The sequence below is a fragment of the Scyliorhinus torazame genome, chromosome 16 (genome assembly GCF_047496885.1).
Source record: "Scyliorhinus torazame isolate Kashiwa2021f chromosome 16, sScyTor2.1, whole genome shotgun sequence".
NCBI lineage: Eukaryota > Metazoa > Chordata > Chondrichthyes > Carcharhiniformes > Scyliorhinidae > Scyliorhinus > Scyliorhinus torazame.
This window is the reverse complement of record NC_092722.1, coordinates 67,904,199-67,925,967: the sequence shown is the minus strand read 5'-3', so window position 1 is coordinate 67,925,967 and position 21,769 is coordinate 67,904,199. Positions and strand designations below refer to the sequence as shown.

Below are 21,769 nucleotides of genomic sequence, written 5' to 3'. Positions count from 1 at the left end.
CTCCCCCCGACTCTGCTCACTCCCCCCGACTCTGCTCACACCCCCCGATTCTGCTCACTCCCCCCGACTCTGCTCACTCCCAGCCGACTCTGCACACTCCCCCCGACTCTGATCACTCCCCCCTGATCTGCTCACTCCCCCCGACTCTGCTCCTCCCCGACTCTGCTCACTCCCCCCTGACTCTGATCACTCCCCCCGACTCTGCTCACTCCCCCCCGACTCTGCTCACTCCCCCCCGACTCTGCACACTCCCCCCCGACTCTGCACACTCCCCCCCCGACTCTACCCCCCCGACTCTGCACACTCCCCCCGACTCTGCACACTCCCCCCGACTCTGATCACTCCCCCCGACTCTGATCACTCCCCCCGACTCTGCTCACTCCCCCCCGACTCTGCTCACTCCCCCCCGACTCTGCACACTCCCCCCCGACTCTGCACACTCCCCCCCCGACTCTACCCCACCGACTCTGCACACTCCCCCCGACTCTGCTCACTCCCCCCGACTCTGCTCACTCCCCCCGACTCTGCTCACTCCCCCCCGACTCTGCTCACTCCCCCCCGACTCTGCTCACTCCCCCCCGACTCTGCTCACTCCCCCCCGACTCTGCTCACTCCCCCGACTCTGCTCACTCCCCCCCGACTCTGCTCACTCCCCCCCGACTCTGCTCACTCCCCCCCGACTCTGCTCACTCCCCCCGACTCTGCTCACTCCCCCCCTGACTCTGCTCACTCCCCCCGACTCTGCTCACTCCCCCCCTGACTCTGCTCACTCCCCCCGACTCTGCTCACTCCCCCCCGACTCTGCACACTCACCCCCGACTCTGCACACCCCCCCGACTCTGCACACTACCCCCGACTCTGCACACTCCCCCGACTCTGCACACTCCCCCCCCCGACTCTGCACACCCCCCCGACACTGCACACTACCCCCGACTCTGCACCCCCCCGACTCTGCACACTCCCCCGACTCTGCTCACTCCCCCCGACTCTGCACACTCCCCCCGACTCTGCACACTACCCCCGACTCTGCACACTCCCCCGACTCTGCACACTCCTCCCCGACTCTACCCCCCCGACTCTGCACACATCCCCCGACTCTGCTCACTCCCCCCGACTCTGCTCACTCCCCCCCGACTCTGCTCACTCCCCCCCGACTCTGCTCACTCCCCCCCGACTCTGCTCACTCTCCCCCGACTCTGCTCACTCCCCCCCGACGCTGCTCCCTCCCCCCCAACTCTGCACACTAACCCCGACTCTGCACACTCCCCCCGACTCTGCACACTACCCCCGACTCTGCACACTCCCCCCGACTCTGCACACTCCCCCCGACTCTGCACACTCCCCCCGACTCTGCACACTACCCCCGACTCTGCACACCCCCCCCCCGACTCTGCTCACTTACCCCCGACTCTGCTCACACCTCCCGACTCTGCTCACTCCCCCCCGACTCTGCTCACTCCCCCCCGACTCTGCTCACTCCCCCCCGACTCTGCTCACTTACCCCCGACTCTGCTCACACCTCCCGATTCTGCTCACTCCCCCCCGACTCTGCTCACTCCCCCCGACTCTATTCACTCCCCCCGACTCTGCTCACTCCCCCCGACTCTGCTCACACCCCCCGACTCTGCTCACTCCCCCCGACTCTGCTCACTCCCCCCGACTCTGCTCACTCCCAGCCGACTCTGCACACTCCCCCCGACTCTGATCACTCCCCCCTGATCTGCTCACTCCCCCCGACTCTGCTCACTCCCCCCCGACTCTGCTCACTCCCCCCCGACTCTGCACACTCCCCCCCGACTCTGCACACTCCCCCCCCGACTCTACCCCCCCGACTCTGCACACTCCCCCCGACTCTGCACACTCCCCCCGACTCTGATCACTCCCCCCGACTCTGCTCACTCCCCCCCCGATCTGCTCACTCCCCCCCGACTCTGCACACTCCCCCCCGACTCTGCACACTCCCCCCCCGACTCTACCCCCCCGACTCTGCACACTCCCCCCGACTCTGCTCACTCCCCCCGACTCTGCACACTCCCCCCGACTCTGCTCACTCCCCCCCGACTCTGCTCACTCCCCCCCGACTCTGCTCACTCCCCCTCGACTCTGCTCACTCCCCCCCGACTCTGCTCACTCCCCCGACTCTGCTCACTCCCCCCCGACTCTGCTCACTCCCCCCCGACTCTGCTCACTCCCCCCCGACTCTGCTCACTCCCCCCGACTCTGCTCACTCCCCCCCTGACTCTGCTCACTCCCCCCGACTCTGCTCACTCCCCCCCTGACTCTGCTCACTCCCCCCGACTCTGCTCACTCCCCCCCGACTCTGCACACTCACCCCCGACTCTGCACACCCCCCCGACTCTGCACACTACCCCCGACTCTGCACACTCCCCCGACTCTGCACACTCCCCCCCCCGACTCTGCACCCCCCCCCGACACTGCACACTACCCCCGACTCTGCACCCCCCCCGACTCTGCACACTCCCCCGATTCTGCTCACTCCCCGCCGACTCTGCACACTCCCCCCGACTCTGCACACTACCCCCGACTCTGCACACTCCCCCGACTCTGCACACTCCTCCCCGACTCTACCCCCCCGACTCTGCACACATCCCCCGACTCTGCTCCTCCCCGACTCTGCACACTCTCCCCGACTCTGCTCACTCCCCCCCGACTCTGCTCACTCCCCCTGACTCTGCTCACTCCCCCCAACTCTGCTCACTCCCCCGACTCTGCTCACTCCCCCCGACACTCCTCACTCCCCCCCGGCTCTGCTCACTCCCCCCCGACTCTGCACACTCCCCCCCCGGCGCTGCCCCCCCCGACTCTGCACACTCCACCCCCGTCTCTGCTCACTCCCCCCCGACTTTGCACACTCCCCCCGACTCTGCACACTCCCCCCCCGACTCTGCTCCCCCCGACGCTGCACTCTCCCCCCCCAACTCTGCTCACTCCCCCCCGACTCTGCACACTCCCCCCGACTCTGCTAACTCCCCCGACTCTGCTCACTCCCCCCGACTCTACTCACTCCCCCCGACTCTGCTCACTCCCCCCGACTCTGCTCACACCCCCCGACTCTGCTCACTCCCCCCGACTCTGCTCACTCCCAGCCGACTCTGCACACTCCCCCCGACTCTGATCACTCCCCCCTGATCTGCTCACTCCCCCCGACTCTGCTCCTCCCCGACTCTGCTCACTCCCCCTTGACTCTGATCACTCCCCCCGACTCTGCTCACTCCCCCCCGACTCTGCTCACTCCCCCCCGACTCTGCACACTCCCCCCCGACTCTGCACACTCCCCCCCCGACTCTACCCCCCCGACTCTGCACACTCCCCCCGACTCTGCACACTCCCCCCGACTCTGATCACTCCCCCGACTCTGCTCACTCCCCCCCGACTCTGCTCACTCCCCCCCGACTCTGCACACTCCCCCCCGACTCTGCACACTCCCCCCCCGACTCTACCCCCCCGACTCTGCACACTCCCCCCGACTCTGCTCACTCCCCCCGACTCTGCTCACTCCCCCCGACTCTGCTCACTCCCCCCCGACTCTGCTCACTCCCCCCCGACTCTGCTCACTCCCCCCCGACTCTGCTCACTCCCCCCCGACTCTGCTCACTCCCCCGACTCTGCTCACTCCCCCCCGACTCTGCTCACTCCCCCCCGACTCTGCTCACTCCCCCCCGACTCTGCTCACTCCCCCCGACTCTGCTCACTCCCCCCCTGACTCTGCTCACTCCCCCCGACTCTGCTCACTCCCCCCCTGACTCTGCTCACTCCCCCCGACTCTGCTCACTCCCACCCGACTCTGCACACTCACCCCCGACTCTGCACACCCCCCCGACTCTGCACACTACCCCCGACTCTGCACACTCCCCCGACTCTGCACACTCCCCCCCCCGACTCTGCACACCCCCCCGACACTGCACACTACCCCCGACTCTGCACCCCCCCCGACTCTGCACACTCCCCCGACTCTGCTCACTCCCCCCCGACTCTGCACACTCCCCCCGACTCTGCACACTACCCCCGACTCTGCACACTCCCCCGACTCTGCACACTCCTCCCCGACTCTACCCCCCCGACTCTGCACACATCCCCCGACTCTGCTCACTCCCCCCGACTCTGCTCACTCCCCCCCGACTCTGCTCACTCCCCCCCGACTCTGCTCACTCCCCCCCGACTCTGCTCACTCTCCCCCGACTCTGCTCACTCCCCCCCGACTCTGCTCACTCCCCCCGACTCTGCTACCCCCCCGACGCTGCTCCCTCCCCCCCGACTCTGCTCACTCCCCCCCGACTCTGCTCACTCTCCCCCGACTCTGCACACTCCCCCCCGACTCTGCACACTCCCCCCGACTCTGCACACTCACCCCCGACTCTGCACACTCCCCCCGACTCTGCACACTACCCCCGACTCTGCACACTCACCCCCGACTCTGCACACTCCCCCCGACTCTGCACACTCCCCCGACTCTGCACACTCCCCCCCGACTCTGCTCCCTCCCGACTCTGCTCACTACCCCCGACTCTGCTCACTCCCCCCCGACTCTGCTCCCTCCCGACTCTGCTCACTCCCCCCCGACTCTGCTCACTCCCCCGACTCTGCACACTCCCCCCCGACTCTGCTCACTGCCCCCGACTCTGCTCACTCCACCCGAATCTGCTCACGCCCCCCGACTCTGCTCCTCCCCGACTCTGCACACTCACCCCGACTCTGCTCACTCCCCCCAGACTCTGCTCAATCCCCCCGACTCTGCTCACTCCCCCCGACTCTGCTCACTCCCCCCCGACTCTGCTCACTCCCCCCCGACTCTGCTCACTCCCACCCGACTCTGCTCACTCCCCCCGACTCTGCTCACTCCCCCCAAGACTCTGCTCACTCCCCCCCGACTCTGCACACTCCCCCCCCGACTCTGCACACTCCCCCCCCGACTCTACCCCCCCGACTCTGCTCACTCCCCCCGACTCTGCTCACTCCCCCGACTCTGCTCACTCCCCCCCGACTCTGCTCACTCCCCCCCGACTCTGCTCACTCCCCCCGACTCTGCTCACTCCCCCCCGACTCTGCACACTCCCCCCCGACACTGCACACTCCCCCCCCGACTCTACCCCCCCGACTCTGCACACTCCCCCCGACTCTGCTCACTCCCCCCGACTCTGCTCACTCCCCCCGACTCTGCTCACTCCCCCCCGACTCTGCTCACTCCCCCCCGACTCTGCTCACTCCCCCCCGACTCTGCTCACTCCCCCCCGACTCTGCTCACTCCCCCGACTCTGCTCACTCCCCCCCGACTCTGCTCACTCCCCCCCGACTCTGCTCACTCCCCCCCGACTCTGCTCACTCCCCCCGACTCTGCTCACTCCCCCCCTGACTCTGCTCACTCCCCCCGACTCTGCTCACTCCCCCCCTGACTCTGCTCACTCCCCCCGACTCTGCTCACTCCCCCCCGACTCTGCACACTCACCCCCGGCTCTGCACACCCCCCCGACTCTGCACACTACCCCCGACTCTGCACACTCCCCCGACTCTGCACACTCCCCCCCCCCGACTCTGCACACCCCCCCGACACTGCACACTACCCCCGACTCTGCACCCCCCCCGACTCTGCACACTCCCCCGACTCTGCTCACTCCCCCCCGACTCTGCACACTCCCCCCGACTCTGCACACTACCCCCGACTCTGCACACTCCCCCGACTCTGCACACTCCTCCCCGACTCTACCCCCCCCGACTCTGCACACATCCCCCGACTCTGCTCCTCCCCGACTCTGCACACTCTCCCCGACTCTGCTCACTCCCCCCCCGACTCTGCTCACTCCCCCTGACTCTGCTCACTCCCCCCGACTCTGCTCACTCCCCCGACTCTGCTCACTCCCCCCGACTCTCCTCACTCCCCCCCGGCTCTGCTCACTCCCCCCCGACTCTGCACACTCCCCCCCCGGCGCTGCCCCCCCCGACTCTGCACACTCCACCCCCGTCTCTGCTCACTCCCCCCCGACTTTGCACACTCCCCCCGACTCTGCACACTCCCCCCCCGACTCTGCTCCCCCCGACTCTGCACACTCCACCCCCGTCTCTGCTCACTCCCCCCCGACTTTGCACACTCCCCCCGACTCTGCACACTCCCCCCCGACTCTGCACACTCCCCCCGACTCTGCTAACTCCCCCGACTCTGCTCACTCCCCCCGACTCTACTCACTCCCCCCGACTCTGCTCACTCCCCCCGACTCTGCTCACACCCCCCGACTCTGCTCACTCCCCCCGACTCTGCTCACTCCCAGCCGACTCTGCACACTCCCCCCGACTCTGATCACTCCCCCCTGATCTGCTCACTCCCCCCGACTCTGCTCCTCCCCGACTCTGCTCACTCCCCCCTGACTCTGATCACTCCCCCCGACTCTGCTCACTCCCCCCCGACTCTGCTCACTCCCCCCCGACTCTGCACACTCCCCCCCGACTCTGCACACTCCCCCCCCGACTCTACCCCCCCGACTCTGCACACTCCCCCCGACTCTGCACACTCCCCCCGACTTTGATCACTCCCCCCGACTCTGCTCACTCCCCCCCGACTCTGCTCACTCCCCCCCGACTCTGCACACTCCCCCCCGACTCTGCACACTCCCCCCCCGACTCTACCCCCCCGACTCTGCACACTCCCCCCGACTCTGCTCACTCCCCCCGACTCTGCTCACTCCCCCCGACTCTGCTCACTCCCCCCCGACTCTGCTCACTCCCCCCCGACTCTGCTCACTCCCCCCCGACTCTGCTCACTCCCCCCCGACTCTGCTCACTCCCCCGACTCTGCTCACTCCCCCCCGACTCTGCTCACTCCCCCCCGACTCTGCTCACTCCCCCCCGACTCTGCTCACTCCCCCCGACTCTGCTCACTCCCCCCCTGACTCTGCTCACTCCCCCCGACTCTGCTCACTCCCCCCCTGACTCTGCTCACTCCCCCCGACTCTGCTCACTCCCCCCCGACTCTGCACACTCACCCCCGACTCTGCACACCCCCCCGACTCTGCACACTACCCCCGACTCTGCACACTCCCCCGACTCTGCACACTCCCCCCCCCGACTCTGCACACCCCCCCGACACTGCACACTACCCCCGACTCTGCACCCCCCCCGACTCTGCACACTCCCCCGACTCTGCTCACTCCCCCCGACTCTGCACACTCCCCCCGACTCTGCACACTACCCCCGACTCTGCACACTCCCCCGACTCTGCACACTCCTCCCCGACTCTACCCCCCCGACTCTGCACACATCCCCCGACTCTGCTCACTCCCCCCGACTCTGCTCACTACCCCCGACTCTGCTCACTCCCCCCCGACTCTGCTCACTCCCCCCCGACTCTGCTCACTCCCCCGACTCTGCTCACTCCCCCCCGACTCTGCTCACTCCCCCCCGACTCTGCTCACTCCCCCCCGACTCTGCTCACTCCCCCCGACTCTGCTCACTCCCCCCCTGACTCTGCTCACTCCCCCCGACTCTGCTCACTCCCCCCCTGACTCTGCTCACTCCCCCCGACTCTGCTCACTCCCCCCCGACTCTGCACACTCACCCCCGACTCTGCACACCCCCCCGACTCTGCACACTACCCCCGACTCTGCACACTCCCCCGACTCTGCACACTCCCCCCCCCGACTCTGCACACCCCCCCGACACTGCACACTACCCCCGACTCTGCACCCCCCCCGACTCTGCACACTCCCCCGACTCTGCTCACTCCCCCCGACTCTGCACACTCCCCCCGACTCTGCACACTACCCCCCCGACTCTACCCCCCCGACTCTGCACACTCCCCCCGACTCTGCTCACTCCCCCCGACTCTGCTCACTCCCCCCGACTCTGCTCACTCCCCCCCGACTCTGCTCACTCCCCCCCGACTCTGCTCACTCCCCCCCGACTCTGCTCACTCCCCCCCGACTCTGCTCACTCCCCCGACTCTGCTCACTCCCCCCCGACTCTGCTCACTCCCCCCCGACTCTGCTCACTCCCCCCCGACTCTGCTCACTCCCCCCGACTCTGCTCACTCCCCCCCTGACTCTGCTCACTCCCCCCGACTCTGCTCACTCCCCCCCTGACTCTGCTCACTCCCCCCGACTCTGCTCACTCCCCCCCGACTCTGCACACTCACCCCCGACTCTGCACACCCCCCCGACTCTGCACACTACCCCCGACTCTGCACACTCCCCCGACTCTGCACACTCCCCCCCCCGACTCTGCACACCCCCCCGACACTGCACACTACCCCCGACTCTGCACCCCCCCCGACTCTGCACACTCCCCCGACTCTGCTCACTCCCCCCGACTCTGCACACTCCCCCCGACTCTGCACACTACCCCCGACTCTGCACACTCCCCCGACTCTGCACACTCCTCCCCGACTCTACCCCCCCGACTCTGCACACATCCCCCGACTCTGCTCACTCCCCCCGACTCTGCTCACTACCCCCGACTCTGCTCACTCCCCCCCGACTCTGCTCACTCCCCCCCGACTCTGCTCACTCCCCCGACTCTGCTCACTCCCCCCCGACTCTGCTCACTCCCCCCCGACTCTGCTCACTCCCCCCCGACTCTGCTCACTCCCCCCGACTCTGCTCACTCCCCCCCTGACTCTGCTCACTCCCCCCGACTCTGCTCACTCCCCCCCTGACTCTGCTCACTCCCCCCGACTCTGCTCACTCCCCCCCGACTCTGCACACTCACCCCCGACTCTGCACACCCCCCCGACTCTGCACACTACCCCCGACTCTGCACACTCCCCCGACTCTGCACACTCCCCCCCCCGACTCTGCACACCCCCCCGACACTGCACACTACCCCCGACTCTGCACCCCCCCCGACTCTGCACACTCCCCCGACTCTGCTCACTCCCCCCGACTCTGCACACTCCCCCCGACTCTGCACACTACCCCCGACTCTGCACACTCCCCCGACTCTGCACACTCCTCCCCGACTCTACCCCCCCGACTCTGCACACATCCCCCGACTCTGCTCACTCCCCCCGACTCTGCTCACTCCCCCCCGACTCTGCTCACTCCCCCCCGACTCTGCTCACTCCCCCCCGACTCTGCTCACTCTCCCCCGACTCTGCTCACTCCCCCCCGACGCTGCTCCCTCCCCCCCAACTCTGCACACTAACCCCGACTCTGCACACTCCCCCCGACTCTGCACACTACCCCCGACTCTGCACACTCCCCCCGACTCTGCACACTCCCCCCGACTCTGCACACTCCCCCCGACTCTGCACACTACCCCCGACTCTGCACACCCCCCCCCGACTCTGCTCACTTACCCCCGACTCTGCTCACACCTCCCGACTCTGCTCACTCCCCCCCGACTCTGCTCACTCCCCCCCGACTCTGCTCACTCCCCCCCGACTCTGCTCACTTACCCCCGACTCTGCTCACACCTCCCGATTCTGCTCACTCCCCCCCGACTCTGCTCACTCCCCCCGACTCTATTCACTCCCCCCGACTCTGCTCACTCCCCCCGACTCTGCTCACACCCCCCGACTCTGCTCACTCCCCCCGACTCTGCTCACTCCCCCCGACTCTGCTCACTCCCAGCCGACTCTGCACACTCCCCCCGACTCTGATCACTCCCCCCTGATCTGCTCACTCCCCCCGACTCTGCTCACTCCCCCCCGACTCTGCTCACTCCCCCCCGACTCTGCACACTCCCCCCCGACTCTGCACACTCCCCCCCCGACTCTACCCCCCCGACTCTGCACACTCCCCCCGACTCTGCACACTCCCCCCGACTCTGATCACTCCCCCCGACTCTGCTCACTCCCCCCCCGATCTGCTCACTCCCCCCCGACTCTGCACACTCCCCCCCGACTCTGCACACTCCCCCCCCGACTCTACCCCCCCGACTCTGCACACTCCCCCCGACTCTGCTCACTCCCCCCGACTCTGCTCACTCCCCCCGACTCTGCTCACTCCCCCCCGACTCTGCTCACTCCCCCCCGACTCTGCTCACTCCCCCTCGACTCTGCTCACTCCCCCCCGACTCTGCTCACTCCCCCGACTCTGCTCACTCCCCCCCGACTCTGCTCACTCCCCCCCGACTCTGCTCACTCCCCCCCGACTCTGCTCACTCCCCCCGACTCTGCTCACTCCCCCCCTGACTCTGCTCACTCCCCCCGACTCTGCTCACTCCCCCCCTGACTCTGCTCACTCCCCCCGACTCTGCTCACTCCCCCCCGACTCTGCACACTCACCCCCGACTCTGCACACCCCCCCGACTCTGCACACTACCCCCGACTCTGCACACTCCCCCGACTCTGCACACTCCCCCCCTCGACTCTGCACACCCCCCGACACTGCACACTACCCCCGACTCTGCACCCCCACCGACTCTGCACACTCCCCCGATTCTGCTCACTCCCCCCCGACTCTGCACACTCCCCCCGACTCTGCACACTACCCCCGACTCTGCACACTCCCCCGACTCTGCACACTCCTCCCCGACTCTACCCCCCCGACTCTGCACACATCCCCCGACTCTGCTCCTCCCCGACTCTGCACACTCTCCCCGACTCTGCTCACTCCCCCCCGACTCTGCTCACTCCCCCTGACTCTGCTCACTCCCCCCGACTCTGCTCACTCCCCCGACTCTGCTCACTCCCCCCGACACTCCTCACTCCCCCCCGGCTCTGCTCACTCCCCCCCGACTCTGCACACTCCCCCCCCGGCGCTGCCCCCCCCGACTCTGCACACTCCACCCCCGTCTCTGCTCACTCCCCCCCGACTTTGCACACTCCCCCCGACTCTGCACACTCCCCCCCCGACTCTGCTCCCCCCGACGCTGCACTCTCCCCCCCCAACTCTGCTCACTCCCCCCCGACTCTGCACACTCCCCCCGACTCTGCTAACTCCCCCGACTCTGCTCACTCCCCCCGACTCTACTCACTCCCCCCGACTCTGCTCACTCCCCCCGACTCTGCTCACACCCCCCGACTCTGCTCACTCCCCCCGACTCTGCTCACTCCCAGCCGACTCTGCACACTCCCCCCGACTCTGATCACTCCCCCCTGATCTGCTCACTCCCCCCGACTCTGCTCCTCCCCGACTCTGCTCACTCCCCCCTGACTCTGATCACTCCCCCCGACTCTGCTCACTCCCCCCCGACTCTGCTCACTCCCCCCCGACTCTGCACACTCCCCCCCGACTCTGCACACTCCCCCCCCGACTCTACCCCCCCGACTCTGCACACTCCCCCCGACTCTGCACACTCCCCCCGACTCTGATCACTCCCCCCGACTCTGCTCACTCCCCCCCGACTCTGCTCACTCCCCCCCGACTCTGCACACTCCCCCCCGACTCTGCACACTCCCCCCCCGACTCTACCCCCCCGACTCTGCACACTCCCCCCGACTCTGCTCACTCCCCCCGACTCTGCTCACTCCCCCCGACTCTGCTCACTCCCCCCCGACTCTGCTCACTCCCCCCCGACTCTGCTCACTCCCCCCCGACTCTGCTCACTCCCCCCCGACTCTGCTCACTCCCCCGACTCTGCTCACTCCCCCCCGACTCTGCTCACTCCCCCCCGACTCTGCTCACTCCCCCCCGACTCTGCTCACTCCCCCCGACTCTGCTCACTCCCCCCCTGACTCTGCTCACTCCCCCCGACTCTGCTCACTCCCCCCCTGACTCTGCTCACTCCCCCCGACTCTGCTCACTCCCACCCGACTCTGCACACTCACCCCCGACTCTGCACACCCCCCCGACTCTGCACACTACCCCCGACTCTGCACACTCCCCCGACTCTGCACACTCCCCCCCCCGACTCTGCACACCCCCCCGACACTGCACACTACCCCCGACTCTGCACCCCCCCCGACTCTGCACACTCCCCCGACTCTGCTCACTCCCCCCCGACTCTGCACACTCCCCCCGACTCTGCACACTACCCCCGACTCTGCACACTCCCCCGACTCTGCACACTCCTCCCCGACTCTACCCCCCCGACTCTGCACACATCCCCCGACTCTGCTCACTCCCCCCGACTCTGCTCACTCCCCCCCGACTCTGCTCACTCCCCCCCGACTCTGCTCACTCCCCCCCGACTCTGCTCACTCTCCCCCGACTCTGCTCACTCCCCCCCGACTCTGCTCACTCCCCCCGACTCTGCTACCCCCCCGACGCTGCTCCCTCCCCCCCGACTCTGCTCACTCCCCCCCGACTCTGCTCACTCTCCCCCGACTCTGCACACTCCCCCCCGACTCTGCACACTCCCCCCGACTCTGCACACTCACCCCCGACTCTGCACACTCCCCCCGACTCTGCACACTACCCCCGACTCTGCACACTCACCCCCGACTCTGCACACTCCCCCCGACTCTGCACACTCCCCCGACTCTGCACACTCCCCCCCGACTCTACTCCCTCCCGACTCTGCTCACTACCCCCGACTCTGCTCACTCCCCCCCGACGCTGCTCCCTCCCCCCCGACTCTGCTCACTCCCCCCCGACTCTGCTCACTCTCCCCCGACTCTGCACACTCCCCCCCGACTCTGCACACTCCCCCCGACTCTGCACACTCACCCCCGACTCTGCACACTCCCCCCGACTCTGCACACTACCCCCGACTCTGCACACTCACCCCCGACTCTGCACACTCCCCCCGACTCTGCACACTCCCCCGACTCTGCACACTCCCCCCCGACTCTGCTCCTCCCCGACTCTGCACACTCACCCCGACTCTGCTCACTCCCCCCAGACTCTGCTCACTCCCCCCGACTCTGCTCACTCCCCCCGACTCTGCTCACTCCCCCCCGACTCTGCTCACTCCCCCCCGACTCTGCTCACTCCCACCCGACTCTGCTCACTCCCCCCGACTCTGCTCACTCCCCCCAAGACTCTGCTCACTCCCCCCCGACTCTGCACACTCCCCCCCCGACTCTGCACACTCCCCCCCGACTCTACCCCCCCGACTCTGCTCACTCCCCCCGACTCTGCTCACTCCCCCGACTCTGCTCACTCCCCCCCGACTCTGCTCACTCCCCCCCGACTCTGCTCACTCCCCCCGACTCTGCTCACTCCCCCCCGACTCTGCTCACACCCCTCCGACTCTGCTTACTCCCCCCCGACTCTGCTCACTCCGCCCGACTCTGCACACTCCCCCCGACTCTGCACACTCCCCCCACTCTGCTCACTCCCCCCGACTCTGCACACCCTCCCGACTCTGCACACTCCCCCCCGACTCTGCTCCCCCCCGACTCTGCTCACTCCCCCCCGACTCTGCACACTCCCCCCCGACTCTGCTCACTCCCCCCGACTCTGCTCACGCCCCCCGACTCTGCTCCTCCCCGACTCTGCTCACTCCCCCCCAACTCTGCTCACTCCCCCCGACTCTGCTCACGCCCCCCGACTCTGCTCCTCCCCGACTCTGCACTCTCCCCCCGACTCTGCTCACTCCCCCCCGACTCTGCTCACTCCCCCTGACTCTGCTCACTCCCCCCGACGCTGCTCACTCCCCCAACTCTGCTCACTCCCCCCGACTCTGCTCACTCCCCCCCGACTCTGCTCACTCCCCCCGACTCTGCTCACTCCCCCCCGACTCTGCTCACTCCCCCCGACTCTGCACACACCCCGACTCTGCTCACTCCCCCCCGACTGTGCTCACTCCCCCCGACTCTGCTCACTCCCCCCCCGACTCTGCAAACTCCCCCCCGACTCTGCACACTCACCCCCGACTCTGCACACTCCCCGACTCTGCACACTCACCCCCGACTCTGCACAATCACCCCCCACTCTGCACACTCACCCCCGACTCTGCACCCCCCCCCGACTCTGCACACTCCCACGACTCTGCACACTCCCCCCGACTCTGCACTCTACCCCCGACTCTGCACACTCCCCCGACTCTGCACACTCCCCCCTGACTCTGCTCCCCCCCGACTCTGCTCACTACCCCCCGACTCTGCACACTCCTCCCCGACTCTGCACACTCCCCCCCGACTCTGCTCCCCCCCGACTCTGCACTCTCCCTCCCCCAACTCTGCTCACTCCCCCCCGACTCTGCACACTCCCCCCCGACTCTGCTAACTCCCCCGACTCTGCTCACTCCCCCCCGACTCTGCACACTCCCCCCGACTCTGCACACTCCCCCCGATTCTGCACACTCCCCCCCGGCTCTGCCCCCCCCGACTCTGCACACTCCACCCCCGTCTCTGCTCACTCCCCCCCGACTTTGCACACTCCCCCCGACTCTGCACAATCCCCCCCGACTCTGCTCCCCCCCGACTCTGCACTCTCCCCTCCCAACTCTGCTCACTCCCCCCCGACTCTGCTAACTCCCCCGACTCTGCTCACTGCCCCCGACTCTACTCACCTCCCCCGACTCTGCTCACTCCCCCTGACTCTGCTCACTCCCCCCCGACTCTGCTCACTCCCCCCGACTCTGCTCACTCCCCCCGACTCTGCTCACTCCCCCCGACTTTGCACACTCCCCCCCGACTCTGCACACTCCCCCCCGACTCTGCTCCCCCCCGACCCTGCACTCTACCCCCCCAACTCTGCTCACTCCCCCCCGACTCTGCACACTCCCCCCCGACTCTGCTAACTCCCCCGACTCTGCTCACTCCCCCCCCCGACTCTGCACACTCCCCCCCGACTCTGCACACTCCCCCCCCGACTCTGCCCCTCCCGACTCTGCACACTCCCCCCCCACGTCTCTGCTCACTCCCCCCGACTCTGCTCACTCCCCCCGACTCTGCTCACTCCCCCCGACTTTGCACACTCCCACCCGACTCTGCACACTCCCCCCCGACTCTGCACACTCCCCCCCGACTCTGCTCCCCCCGACCCTGCACTCTCCCCCACCAACTCTGCTCACTCCTCCCCGACTCTGCACACTCCCCCCCGACTCTGCTAACTCCCCCGACTCTGCTCACTCCCCCCCCCCGACTCTGCACACTCCCCCTGACTCTGCACACTCCCCCCCGACTCTGCACACTCCCCCCCCTACTCTGCCCCCCCCGACTCTGCACACTCCCCCCCCACGTCTCTGCTCACTTCCGCGTGACTTTGCACACTCCCCCCCCCGACTCTGCACACTCCCCCAACTCTGCTCCCCACCGACTCTGCTCCACCCCCCGACTCTGCTCCTCCCCGACTCTGCACACTCCCCCCGACTCTGCTCACTCCCCCCCGACTCTGCTCGCTCCCCCTGATCTGCTCACTCCCCCCGCCTCTGCACACTCCCCCCCCGACTCTGCCCCCCCCCGACTCTGCACACTCCCCCCCACGTCTCTGCTCACTTCCCCGTGACTTTGCACACTCCCCCCCCCCCGACTCTGCACACTCCCCCAACTATGCTCCCCCCCGACTCTGCTCCCCCCCGACTCTGCTCCACCCCCCGACTCTGCTCCTCCCCGACTCTGCACACTCCCCCCGACTCTGCTCACTCCCCCTGATCTGCTCACTCCCCCCGCCTCTGCACACTCCCCCCCCGACTCTGCCCCCCCGACTCTGCACACTCCCCCCCCCACGTCTCTGCTCACTTCCCCGTGACTTTGCACACTCCCCCCCCCCGACTCTGCACACTCCCCCAACTCTGCTCCCCCCCGACTCTGCTCCCCCCCGACTCTGCTCCACCCCCCGACTCTGCTCCTCCCCGACTCTGCACACTCCCCCCGACTCTGCTCACTCCCCCTGATCTGCTCACTCCCCCCGCCTCTGCACACTCCCCCCCTGACTCTGCCCCCCCCCGACTCTGCACACTCCCCCCCCACGTCTCTGCTCACTTCCCCGTGACTTTGCACACTCCCCCCCCGACTCTGCACACTCCCCCAACTCTGCTCCCCCCCGACTCTGCTCCACCCCCCGACTCTGCTCCTCCCCGACTCTGCTCACCCCACCGACTCTGCTCCCCACCGACTCTGCTCCACCCCCCGACTCTGCTCACCCCACCGACTCTGCTCCTCCCCCCGACTCTGCTCCCCCCCGACTCTGCTCCCCCCGACTCTGCAACCCCTCCCGACTCTGCTCCCCCTGACTCTGCAACCCCCCCCGACTCTGCTCCCCCCGACTCTGCAACCCCCCCCGACTCTGCAACCCCCCCCGACTCAGCTCCCCCCCCCCGACTCTGTGTAATAAAGCCTCGATTACATTCTACGCTCGTCTCGTCGGAATTGATAGTGCATCAATTTATTACACAGAGATTTTTCTGAGATGGACCTCTGCATCAAGCCGGATCGCCTGCAGCTGCATCCTCAAGCAGACAACACCAAAAAGGACTTCCAACATTGGCTAGTTGCTTTGAAGCATACATCGGGTCTGCGCCAGACCCAATCCCAGAAGCACACAAACTCCAGATTCTGTACACGCGGCTGAGCTCCAACGTTTTTCCCCTCGTCCAGGACGCGCCTACCTACGCAGAGGCCATGGAGCTACTGAAGGAGAATTACGCTCAGCAGACCAACAAGACCTACGCCAGGCACCTCCTATCCACGCGGCACCAACTTCCCGGTGAGTCTGTGGAAGATTTCTGGCGTGCCCTGCTCGCCCTGGTGAGAGACTGTGACTGCCAGGCCGTTTCGGCCACTGAACATTCAAACCTGCTAATGAGTGACGCGTTCGTTATGGGCATAGGGTCTGACTACATCTGCCAGCGCCTCTTAGAAGGGGCCACGCTTGACCTTGCAGTGACCAAGAAATAGCGTTCTCGCTCACGGTCGCCTCACGCAACGTACAGGCTTATGCCCCCGACCGCACGGCCCACCCCCCTGTGCATCGTGGACCCCACCAGCAGCCACCCCATCATGGACCCCATCAGCGACCGCCCTCAGCCAACCACACGCCTGCGCCGCACGGCAGCCAACCAACCCCGGGGGATGCAAGTGCTACTTCTGCGGACAGACAAAACACACCTGCAGCGCTCCCCGGCGCGAAGCGCGCTCTGCAAGGCCTGTGGCAAGAAGGGACATTTCGCTGCAGTGTGCCATGCCCGCTCAATAGCCGCTATTGTCCCGGCACCCCCCACGTGCAGCCAGTGGGCACCGCCATCTTCCTATCCTCAGACCACGTGCGGCCCGTGGGTGCCTCCATCTTACTTGCCTCAGAACCAATGGGCACCACCATCTTGCCTCCCCCAAGACACGTGCGGCCCGAAGGCGCCGTCATCGTGCCTGCCCCAGGACACGTGCGGCCCGTGGGCGCCGCCATCTTACCCGCTTCAGGACCCCTGCCTGTCAGCACCTCATTGGGCCGCTCATCGCCTGCAACCGCCGCCGACCAGCCAAGTCTTGCCTCAGTCACGATCGACCAGTCTCGACTGCACAACCTCGCGACCGCTTCGACAAAGGTGAAGATCGACGGGCACGAGATATCCTGCCTTCTGGACTCCGGGAGCACTGAGAGCTTCATCCACCCCGATACGGTAAGGTGCTGCTCCCTCACGGTACACCCCATGAACCAAAGAATTTCCCTGGCCTCCGGATCCAACTCCGTGGCGATCCGGGGGTACTGCATCACCACCCTCACCGTCCAGGGCATAGAGTTCAGCGGCTTCCGGCTCTACGTCCTCCCCAACCTCTGCACTGCCTTGCTACTCGGCCTGGACTTCCAGTGCAACCTCCAGAGCCTAAGTCTGATATTTGGCGGGCCCCTACCACCCCTTACTGTTTGTGGCTTTGCGACCCTTAAGGTCGACTTACCTTCCCTGTTTGCAAACCTCACCCCGGATTGCAAACCCGTCGCCACCAGGAGCAGACGGTACAGCGCCCAACACAGGATCTTCATCAGGTCTGAGGTCCAGCGGCTGCTGCGGGAAGGTATCATAGAGGCCAGCAACAACCCCTGGAGAGCCCAAGTGGTAGTGGTGAAAACCGGGGAGAAAAACAGGATGGTCGTTGACTATAGTCAGACCATCAATCGGTACACACAGCTCAACGCGTTCCCCCTCCCCCGCATATCTGATATGGTCAATCAGATTGCACAGTACCGGGTCTTCTCAACAGTGGACCTGAAATCTGCCTACCACCAGCTCCCCATCCATAAGGCGGACCACCCATACACTGCGTTTGAAGCAGACGGCCGCCTTTACCATTTCCTTAGGGTTCCCTTCGGCGTCACCAACGGGGTCTCGGTCTTCCAACGGGAGATGGACCGAATGGTTGACCGGTACGGGCTGCGGGCCACTTTCCCGTACCTGGACAACACCACCATCTGCGGCCACGACCAGCAGGACCACGACACTAACCTTTCCAAATTTCTCCACACCGCCACACTTCTCAACCTAACTTACAACAAGAAGAAGTGTGTGTTCAGCACAAACTGATTTGCCGTCCTCGGCTATGTGGTTCAGAACGGAGTTCTAGGGCCCGACCCCGATCGCATGCGCCCCCTCATGGAACTCCCCCTCCCTTACTGCCCCAAGGTCCTCAAACGATGCCTGGGGTTCTTTTCGTATTACGCCCAGTGGGTCCCAAACTATGTGGACAAGGCCCACCCACTCATTCAATCCACCGTTTTCCCACTGACAGCCGAGGCTCACCAGGCCTTCAACTGTATCAAGGCCGACATCGCCAAGGCCGCGATGCACGCGGTCGGCGAGACGCTCCCCTTCCAAGTCGAGAGCGATGCATCAGACGTCGCTCTGGCCGCCACCCTCAACCAGGCAGGCAGGCCCTTGGCATTCTTTTCCCGCACCCTCCATGCCTCCGAAATTCGGCACTCCTCCGTCGAAAGGGAGGCCCAAGCGATCGTTGAAGCTGTGCGGCATTGGAGGCATTATCTGGCCGGCAGGAGATTCACTCTCCTCACTGGCCAACGGTCGGTTGCCTTCATGTTCAATAACACACAGTGGGGCAAGATCAAAAACGATAAGATCTTGAGGTGGAGGATCGAGCTCTCCACCTACTATTACGAGATTTTGTATCGCCCCGGTAAGCTCAATGAGCCCCCCGATGCTCTGTCCCAAGGTACATGTGCCAGCGCACAAGTGGACCGACTCCGGACCCTGCACGACGATTTCCTGTCACCGGGGGTCTCCCGCTTTTGTCACTTCATTAAGGCCCGCAATCTGCCCTACTCCATCGAGGAAGTCAGGGCTACCACCAGAGACTGCCAGGTCTGCGCGGAGTGCAAACCGCACTTCTACCGGCCAGACCGTGCGCGCCTGGTGAAGGCCTCCCGCACCTTTGAAATCCTCAGCGTGGACTTCAAAGGGCCCCTCCCCTCCACCGACCGCAACACGTACTTTCTTAATGTGGTCGACGAGTATTCCCGATTCCCCTTCGCCGTCCCATGCCCCGATATGACGTCTGCCACCGTCATCAAAGCCCTCAACACCATCTTCGCTCTGTTCGGCTTCCCCGCCTACATCCACAGTGACCAGGGATCCTCATTTATGAGCGATAAGCTGCGTCAGTACCTGCTCAACAGGGGCATTGCCTCGAGCAGGTCGACCCGCTACAACCCCAGGGGAAACGGGCAGGTGGAGCGGGTGAATGGGACGGTCTGGATGGCCGTCCAGCTGGCCCTAAGGTCCACAAATCTCCCGGCCTTCCGCTGGCAGGAGGTCCTCCCCGGTGCACTTCACTCCATTCGGTCGCTCCTGTGCACCGCGTCCAACAAAACCCCCCATGAGCGTCCTTTTGCCTTCCCCAGGAAGTCTACCAACGGGGTTTCGCTCCCAACGTGGCCGGCAGTTCCAGGACCCGTTCTCCTCCGCAAGCACGTGCGGCTCCACAAGGCAGACCTGTTGGTTGAGAGAGTACAGCTACTCCATGCGAACCCGCAGTACGCCTACGTCGCGTACCCCGACGGCCGCCAAAACACAGTCTCCCTCAGGGATCTGACACCAGCTGGATCCCCCCACATACACCCCCCCCCCCTGCCCCGGTGCCCCCCTCCCCCGGCGCACCTTACCGCAGCCCCCGCTCCAGGACAATCCGTCCTCCCCTTGCTCCCACCCGGGGATGAGGAGGATTTCGACATGCTCCCAGAGTCACCAAAGACCAAGCCGACGCCTGAGTTGCCACCAGCACTGCGGCGCTCTCAACGACAGATCAAGGCGCCCGATCGTCTAAATTTGTAACATTCTCTGTAATTTTAAAACCAATCTATGTATGTAGTTTTCCTCCTGGACTCATTTTTAACAGGGGGTGAATGTGGTAGTCACCACTGTTGTATTATATTGTATATATGGGTATTACGGTAAGGCCCCTGTACTACAGGCACGGGGGTAGATCCCTGCCTGCTGGCTCCGCCCAGGAGGCGGAGTATAAATGTGTGTGCTCTCCGAACAGCAGCCATTTCGTAAGCTGCTGTAGGAGGCCACACATCTCTGTGTAATAAAGCCTCGATTACATTCTACTCTCGTCTCGTCGTAATTGATAGTGCATCAGGGGGGTGAGCAGAGTCGTGGGGGGGGGTGAGCAGAGTCGGGGGTGGTGGGCAGAGTCGGTGGGGGGACGAGCAGAGTCGTGGGGGTGTGAGCAGAGTCAGGGGGGGGATGAGCAGAATCGTGGGGGGGGGGTGAGCAGAGTCGGGGGGGGGGTGAGCATAGTCGGGGGGGTGAGCAGAGTCGGGGGGGTGAGCAGAGTCATGGGGGGGGTGAGCAGAGTCGTGAGTTGTGCTGTGTCCGAGGTGGGGGGGGGGTGTTCTGAGCACCTTCAGCATCACTCTTGCTCTTCCTGCTGCCAGGACGATGCAGGCCCTGCTCTCACTCTGTAAACTCTTCTCTCTAATATCAACGCTCCATTTCATTCTGGCATCCTGAGGGTGTGACTGACATCTGAACACTTTGTGAGACAGTTTTGGCCTTTTTACTTTCCTCTCCTTCGCCTGAACTGGCACCATAAATCATGTCAGATCTTGAGGTAATTAAGCCACCTTATTTATTTTCATTCTCACTCGCCAAGTCTCTGTCTTCAATCTGGTCATGAGCTAACCAGGGAAAGCAGGGAGGAATTCACCGACCTATACTCCAAGTATCTAGTGACACATACCAATCTGTTACCGACACTCTGAAAAAGGTAACGGGAGAACGTGGCTAGAAATTAAACCAATCCACTTCTTGCCAATGGTCCGAAATGCAGTGTCCAAGGACAGGAAACATCGCCCTTAACTACAGATTGTTACAGTTCCAAAAGAGAATTTTAAAGTGTAGATTTGAAAGTTTAAACATTGAATGTTGGCACATTACAGACCAAATTGGTGCAATCCTGGTTTGCTCTGTGATTTCCTGTGTTGTTGGCATCACAACCCGGCCGTTTGGGGAAATATTTTACTCAGAATGTTTTGGGGGGTTTTCCAACATTTTACATCATGAATGCAATCCTCTTGCAATCACTTTTCATTTGAAGTCCAGCAAATGCCTGTTTACCTTCTGTCATTGTCTGAAAATACAGCTTGCCGCTGTATTGGCCAAAGCCAGCCACTGTCCGTGCCCGCACTTGAAAGACATAGATGGTGCCCGTGTGTAGGCTGCGGATGGTGATGGTGTTGGTCTGGCTCTTCACAGTTGAGGAGTTGTGCTCGCTTTGATCCTGCACAAAAGAGAAGGGAAGAAATACTTTTCAGGCACTCCTCAGTCTGGCACATAATTATTTTCACACCTTAACCTTATTTCCTCGACTGATGTACTGGTTATACAATGGGAAAACTCCTTCAATGTAGAATCAATCTGAGAATACCTGTTGTAGATGTGACTGGTTTTCCCTGCCCTGCCCTAAGGTTTATGGCTTGAATACTATTTGGATCTCCCTTTGGGCCTGTTCTGGATTGGGAAGGTTTCCTACGACTTATGA

At 65.0% G+C, this 21,769-nt stretch overlaps 1 protein-coding gene across 2 annotated transcripts in view; it reads right to left on the bottom strand.

The window, feature by feature from the left end:
* The window catches only part of LOC140392858 (ephrin type-B receptor 2), a 1,067,684-nt gene that overhangs the window by 233,415 nt on the left and 812,500 nt on the right, over nucleotides 1–21,769 (bottom strand). For both annotated transcript variants that reach the window (XM_072478598.1, XM_072478599.1), the window contains exon 7: nucleotides 21,346–21,508. In XM_072478598.1, coding sequence (XP_072334699.1) covers nucleotides 21,346–21,508 — 163 coding nt within the window. The remainder of the gene's footprint in view (nucleotides 1–21,345; nucleotides 21,509–21,769) is intronic.